Source organism: Urocampus carinirostris, chromosome 18 (genome assembly GCF_059441175.1).
Source record: "Urocampus carinirostris isolate Australia breed hairy pipefish chromosome 18, RoL_Ucar_1.0, whole genome shotgun sequence".
Classification (NCBI taxonomy): Eukaryota; Metazoa; Chordata; class Actinopteri; order Syngnathiformes; family Syngnathidae; genus Urocampus; species Urocampus carinirostris.
In genome coordinates, this window is record NC_142366.1 from 24,369,905 (window position 1) to 24,377,731 (window position 7,827).

A 7,827-nucleotide genomic window follows, 5' to 3' on the forward strand; every position below is an offset into this window, starting at 1 on the left:
GTAAGCCGGGACGGGAGAACAGACCTGGTCAGGAGCAAAACAGGTCGTGGACGGAAAAAAATGGGACAAGTGGGAGTCAGGGTCGAAAAAGGCTTGCCTAGTATTCACTGAGGTTTGCAGACGGACTGACAACAGGGGACTGACAGGACTGGGTTCAAATAGTGAGAGGGAGCCAATCAGAACCTGCAGCAGGTGGCGCCAAATGAGCGGGCACAGCTGAGTCGCATCAGTAATCATGACAAGATCTTAGATTGGAAAATCTCCAAATTGTACAAGGTATGTGCTAGCAGCAAGATAGCCACTTTAATTGAGTCAACAACAAAAAAACGAAACATTTTTAATTTTAATTTGTTGGATTTCGAAAAAAATGGACTTGAATTTGGCCATGGAAACGTGTACGAACCCTGATTACGGTCTAAAAAAGGTACGCCAGGTGAAAAAAACGGAGCGTTTAGCGGCTAAACTTTAGCAAATGAGTCCAAATTTGCAAAAGAGGCTGGCTCAGTTTGAGCCCACGCATCCGTTTCACCAGTGAGCTAAATATAAACGTGTTGATTAGCACACGTGAAGGAGAATGTCCGAGGTCACGTGTTGAGCCGGTTGACGTCTCTTTTGTCATTTTTTTCATCCTTAAAGCAAGCGCGGACGCCCGCGTCGGCACCCGTACGTCTCCGCTTTAAAAATAGAGGCGATCGCGCCGAGAGATTCGTAAAAATAAACATCGGCTGAGCCCGACGTGTCATTACCTACTGTTACTGTGGCAACGGGGCTTGGTGAGCCTCCAAGAAATGGAATGCGGCCATTGGGTTCATCACCAGCACCGGGACACACTTATTTGCTTTACATTTTCCTCTCTGATTTCTATATTTGTTTTGTGTATTCGAGCGTTAAGTCATCAATTCTTAAGTAATGATAGAATAAAACATCTCAATTTTCTTTTAAACATCAATGTAAAAATAAGTTATCATGAATAGAAGAAAAAAAATCATGATTAATTAGAAAATATGTGTAAATAATTCTAAAATGATTTAATTAATGATGATAAAAGTAGCGATGGGAAAAGAATCATTATCGATGATTAAAAAAAACCTAATTCATAATTATAGGAGAAAAACTTTGGTATTTATTGGGGGTGCCTTGAAACCATACCTAGCCAAAAACACTCCTAAAAGCTTAAAGTACTACTTTGTAAATTTGCAAAAAATCGATTTACACACGCAACAAAAGAAGCTTGACAGAGGCTGCAATAATGACACTAGCCAGAAGATGCCGTCAGCGAGTCGAAACTACTGCACGTTTATATGATAGTTGAGGGTTTTTGCTGTTTATTCAAAACACAGTTTTTTTTATGACTTCAGGAGTTGCTAAATAATAGGCGCTGTCTCTTTAAAGATTTTACTTGTATCATTTTCATTGATTCTGATCCTGTATTTTCTACGGCATTCCTAGCCTCAATGTTCTCCTATGCACACAGGAGCCGTACCTGATGTCCGTGTGCGAGTGTTGCAGTTACCGCTTGGACCCGGACAACCCGGTTCGATTCCTCAACTTGCTCTGCGACGACGGCGAGAGCGAGCCGGTGGTCCTGCCCGTCATACGGAGCTGCGAGTGCACCAGCTGCCAAGGTGAGAGGCTAAACCACGTGGTTTGAATCTCCCTCTCCGGTTCCGATGTAGCGCCAGGCGGAAAATCACGAGGGGCGGGACAAAATGACATTTGCGAATATATCGAAAGATTTCTAAAATCGAGGTTTCTCCCCGGAATGGATTTTTGTGCAGCCGCTTACAGTTCGTCATCGTGCGGGAAAGCAAACAGAAGTGGATAGATAGATGGATACTTTATTCATCCCCGTAGGGAAATTTACAATACCAGCAGTATCCTTCTGTTGTTTATGAACAGATTAACAGGATGGCCTCGGGGTGCTGTGTTGTAGTTTAGCCACAGCGGAGTGGATGACGTGACACGCTAGACCAAAAGTTGGACTTCCCTGCAGCAGATGGAAATCTTGGTGCCCAGGGTTACACCACCTCGTCTTCACGTAGATAGCGTGTCCGCCTCCTCTCCGCTTCCCGCAGGCTTTTGTGTCTCTGTCCCTAACAGCGCTGAAGCCGGGTAGCTCCGGGTAGCTCCACGTTAGCGTCCGGGATGCTAGACATGAGCCACTTTTCCGTAAAAGACAGCAAACTGCACTCCCTGTACTATTTTTTTTTTTTACCAGCACAGACAGTTGGTCGGTCTTATTTGGTAGAGAGTTCACATTTACCAAGATTACGGACGATACCGAAGACTTATAGTGCCACTAGCCGCTTAGCTTTAGCTCCGGCTCTGCATCCACCATAGGGCCCCCTCATCACGCCTGCTCAAGAATTCTTCAGGGCAAGGAGTTGATTCCTCGAATAAACGCATTTTTGTGCCTTAAACCCATAACCATAGGATAGAAAGTCATCCAAAGTGTCGTTGTCAAACGGGACAAAAAACAGCCAAGATAGAAGCAGACACTTAAAACAATGAATCACAAAAAGAGCGAAATAACACGGAGCTGTTGGAAAGGCTGCCGCTCGCGGCTGCGCCTGTGATTTTAATGGAGATGAAAATGGAGGACAAGAGCGAGCAAGCAGAACTTCTCAATCCAAAGTATGGACACGTTTGGCTTTTGATACAGTTCCTGGGAAGACGGAACACGATATGACCCAAAATAGCGCAGACCCGTATTCGGCTGCCGTCACCCGACTGCATCTCTTTTGCGCCATTACCCCGATATCAACATTAACCGATGCGAACGACCCGCAGCAGCATGTCGGCGGACCGCAATCGCAATCATCAATTATAGCCTATCACAATGATCGCGATACCATCGAATCGAGACCGACGCATCTCATCCTTCTATCCCTAAAAATCACATTCATTGGCATCAACATGTCTTAAATCCAATTTTCAAAAGTCAGAAAATTGTGAACATCCAGAGAGTGCACTAGTTTTTTTTTTTCCAGGCGTGTCTTTTTATGATGCTCCTCTCAAAATTGGTTTGTGAAATGTGAAATCCCGAGCGTGGTTCTTTTTTATTTAACGCAACAAAAAGCCACCCCTAGGATTTGATCAAGAGCTTTTCATAGTGCGGTAGGGGAAAGTACCTCAACCCTGATTGAGATGATCGATCAATGAACGGATTTTGCCTGGAGATCACACACTTTTCACACTCTTGTGCACGTTTACAAATACACTCATCCGACCTTTTCACACAGCCTGACCTGAAAGTACGTTTGCCCGAGCCCCCGCGCATCAATAATTCAATCACGGATACCGCCTCTCTGTTGCGCGAGCTAATTGGATGTAGCACAACACGGAGAATCCCCTCCCGTCTCATATTCCCGCTTCGGCGCTCTCTGTCACGATTGCCATGGCGCCCGATTGGTCCCGCCCATGGACACCAGCTGAAACGCGTTGACAGATTGCTCCCTGACTACTTAAACGCTGTCCTGTGAGTCGCCCTTTGTCGGAGCGTTTGAGAAACTCCCGCGAAACTCTGCTTTGACACGTCAAGCCCGGAGAATCCCCGTTTTTCCTGTGTTTTTGCTCTTGTTTTGCCAAGCCCTGTGAATCTCTGTTTTTGCCTGTGTTTTGCTCCTGTTTTGTTCTCGCCCCGACCTGTTTGATTTTGACCACTTCCTCGTCCCGATCAATCTACTTTCGCGACCAAAGATCCCCGGATCGAGTGTGCGCTCGTTTCTCTTCTCCCCAATAAACTGTGAGTAACGTTACGCGATTGGGTTGTGCTTCCTGTTGCCTGTTCTGGTACGTGACACTCTCGATCTCGCCGACTGACTGATTCGGTCACTATGGCGATCCTTCTCGGCCGCGTATGCATCGAGCGAAGCGGCGGGCCGGAACGGTACACGCAATTGCAACCACCCGTCGGCTTTTTTCCACAGGATGCTCGTCTTCCATGCAAATTTGGAGTGTCGGGACGCAGGAGATTTTGCATCGAGTCGGGATTGGTGTTTGCGTCTGGCGAGGCAGTCAGATTTACAAATAAAACAAGCTAGCATATTTTCCAGCCAAAGAATGCATCACTTGACATAACTTTAGTCCATTATTCCCATTATGACAAGTGAGGCACAGTCTCACCTGCCTCCCCTGATGGCGCATCACTGCACATTTAAATATAAGTAGATGGCCACCATCACCGAAACATGTTTTGTCATATATTCCGTCTGAAACTGAAGGCAAGCGCCAGGCTTTATGATATCTTGCTCCTGCTTTCATACTCCACTCACAAATGTCATTGTGATTTACAGGGGGTGACCTGTCCAGGCGATGAGCACGTCTGCAACATTTACGGCAACATGAATTCATGTAAGCAAGTCAGAGAAGATTTTTCATGTGCTTCTTAGTCATTATATGACTGAAAACTATACTTTTACTTCCATATATATGCTTTTATTATCTACTCTTTTTTCATAAATATATTACTAAAGGGCCTGTGTCTTATTCTTTTTGACAGTGTTGTGCACCAATATTTTAGGAGCCCAAGCTATTTTCATATTAAAGTGTACTTTTGATATGATGGATCAAAATGCCCAAATTGATTTCACAAATTCTGTAAACAGTATTTCCTACTCGTAATACGTTAAACTTAAAATGGAGAAAAGTTATGAGTTACGATGTGAGCCTATGCTACAAAAATGGCATTTTTCCCCCCATGTGTCTTTAAAAAACATTGCTACGGGTTGCAATAGTTTGGTGTCGTTTTGGACATCGGGACCTTTTTCGGAACCCCCCATTCTTCATCCCCAATTCAGTGTTTTTCTTATATACATAAAAAAACATTCACCTCAGTAAATTGTGAGTTTTATTTTACTTAATATATGCATATGAAAAAAGGCATGGCCTCTAGCATCACCTAATGTCTATCTGTGCACACCACTGCTTTTCTACACTATATAATTGTAGTTTTTGTTTCACGGCAGGTATTTTTTGCAGAAATGTCATGTTTTCATTTTTTAAAGGTAGATGTTATACTAAAAATGGAGAAAAGTTATGAGTTACGATGTGAGTCTATGCTACAAAAATGGCATTATTCCCCCCGATGTGTCTTTAAAAAACGTTGCTACGGGTTGCAATAGTTTGGTGTCGTTTTGAACATCGGGAACTTTTTCGGAACCCCCCTCTCCTATAACCAGACCCAAATCCTCCTTCCCCAATTCGGTGTTTTTCTTAAATACATAAAAAAACCTCAGTAAATTGTGAGTTTTTTTATCTTAATATATGCCTATGAAAAAAGGCATGGCCTCGAGCATCACCTACTGTCTATCTGTGCACACCACTGCTTTTCTACACTGTTGTAGTTTTTGTTTCACAACAAGTATTTTGGTGTAAATGTCATGTTTTCATTTTTTTAAAGGTCTAATAAACTTTTCTACTCAAGGAGCACGCGGACTACTTTGTCAAAATCTCATGTTGTTCTTACTCCATCAAAACGGAACCTTTAACCCTCAACTGTAAAAGGCCCCGGGACCAGTTCCAGTTGTTTTCGACCTTTCCGGACAGGAACATCCATTCTTGCCGTGTTGTAGGCGTCCTTCGGCCAAAGGGAAGAAAAGCAGAAAGCACCTGGTGATGACGTCGCCGCCCAGCTGAGATCCTGTGAAGATAAACCGGTGCTATTTATATTTTTGTACTCGTATGTTGATACGATTTCCAAAGGCGGATTGAAGCCGAACAGGAAAATGGCTGCTCGGCTGCGATAAAGTGGCACATTGCACAACTGTTCTCGTGCAACCGCTTGAACGTAAACTCACGATGATAAACTAAGACGTCATTTTCAGTGTGGTTTGTGTCTGCTGAGGCACAGTCAGATTTACAAATACATGTATCTACAGCTTATTCATCATTTCATTGTCAAGGCAAGAAAGTGATACGTTAACTGTAGAATGAAAACGCTATTCTTTTAGCTGATAACCAATGTTCCCTCTAAGTCAAAGTTACGGCGCATGAAGGTAAATATATGCAATCGTCCGCCGCCTGGGGATTTCCCTTCGTGCATCATTCCGAAAAAAAAATACGGTGTACGATTATTTTGTATTTTCTACGGGAAAATACGACAGTTTGTACAGGCGTGGAGCCGTGGAGGTTGACAGGTATGCAATTGCCCGAGTAGATATCGGACAGATGGGGTCGATACCGGACAGGCGGGACAGACAGGATTGAAAATGAAACAGGATATCGAAATAAAACAGGACAAACTAGACGGGAACGAAAACTGGAGAGAATAATAAACGGGAAAAAATAGACGGGAACGAAACCGGAAACCGATATTAAACAGGACGAAAATAAACGGGAACAATACCGTACAGGAAATGCCAACGGGAAACAGGACCGACAGGCGGGGCACAGGTTTGTTGACAGACTGACAAAGGGAGAATGAGAGCACTGAGCTTGAATAGATGGAAAGCCAATCTGTCAATGAACCGCAGCTGGGGCCGATCGGGCGCCACGGCAACCGTAACAGGTCGTAATACTCCTAAGGTGAACAATCGGTCATTTTAAAGAAGGGGATCTAAAAATGGAGAAAGAATTTGAAGACTGACTAAACATAACCATTTCATATCTCCGTGTTGACAGGTGAGGCGCCGCCTCTCCAGACTGCCCCTCACAGATATGAAGGCCTGTGTGTAAAAGTCCACAAGCCAAGGTCCACCTCTTCTTTTTTTTCCATCCTCCCTCTTCTTCCTCCCCTCTTTGGCGGCATGACTAAATAAGGGAGTGGAAGACGGAAGGCCGCTCAAGCCGCCTCCTCTGTCTTGCCGCTAATGCGCCCAATCCTCCAGTGTGTAATGGGAGCGGGGGGACTGATGCATTTTTAATTCATAGAAAAATGTCACATTTTGACAAATTGTTGCTTGGGCCTCATCCAACCGCCGGGCTTTGCAATCCATCACCTCTTTGCCGTCGTTAAAAGAGTGGGGGAGGGGGGAACACGAGCGCATTCGTGATCGAGGGTCGTTTTGATCAACGCGGAACGGAAAACCGGACCCTTTTCCCGGGTACTGCTCTCCTGTCGTTTCTCAACTGACGGGGCGGGACCCAAACCTGGACCCTTTTTCAGGGGGTGGCCGGCCTTTGCCGTGGCAAAATGATACTAAACGTAACAGAAGCTAGTTTAAAAAGGAGGAAATCAGGCCTTCCACGAGACCCGGCAACCCTTTTTATCACACGTCAGCAGTGTCACAAACCAGAAACAGAGACGGGACCCAATACCGTTTGTTTTACTCAGTTTTTATTAAGAAAGAGAGCGGCGCTTGCATCCACGATCCGATGATCGTCCGTCACGGGTAGCATATGGCAGGAACGCGGAAGTGGCACTTCCGTGTCGAGCAAGGGTCGTTGTTGACGGTGAGAAACAGGTCGATGGCCAGGACGGGGGAGCCAAACAGAAACAGTTCCAGAAAAGAGGTCAGAAACAGGTATCAGGCAGAAAACAGGGCAAAACAGGTCGATGGCCGGGACGAAGGAGCAAAAGCAGAAACGGGTCCAGAAACAGGTCGGCAACTGGTATCAGGCAGGAAAACAGGGCAGGATAATGTCAGAGAGTAGAAACAGGTCCAGAAAAGAGGTTGGCAACAGGTATCAGGCAGGAAACAGGGAAAACGGGTCGATGGCCGGGACGGAGGAGCAAAAGCAGAAACGGGTCCAGAAATAGGTCGGCAACAGGTATCAGGCAGGAAAACAGGGCAGTATAATTTCGGAGAGTAGAAACGGGTCCAGAAACAGGTTGGCAACAGGTATCAGGCAGAAAACAGGGCAAAAACAGGTCAATGGCCGGTACGG

The 7,827-nt window shown here is 45.2% G+C and overlaps 1 protein-coding gene across 1 annotated transcript in view; it reads left to right on the forward strand.

The window, feature by feature from the left end:
- sspo (SCO-spondin) overlaps positions 1 to 5,427 on the forward strand; it is a 106,286-nt gene extending 100,859 nt beyond the window's left edge. The window contains exons 116-117 of the mRNA XM_088322158.1: positions 1,475 to 1,625; positions 4,296 to 5,427. Coding sequence (XP_088178284.1) covers positions 1,475 to 1,625; positions 4,296 to 4,318 — 174 coding nt within the window. The 3' untranslated portion in view covers positions 4,319 to 5,427. The remainder of the gene's footprint in view (positions 1 to 1,474; positions 1,626 to 4,295) is intronic.
- Positions 5,428 to 7,827: the final 2,400 nt, after the last annotated feature.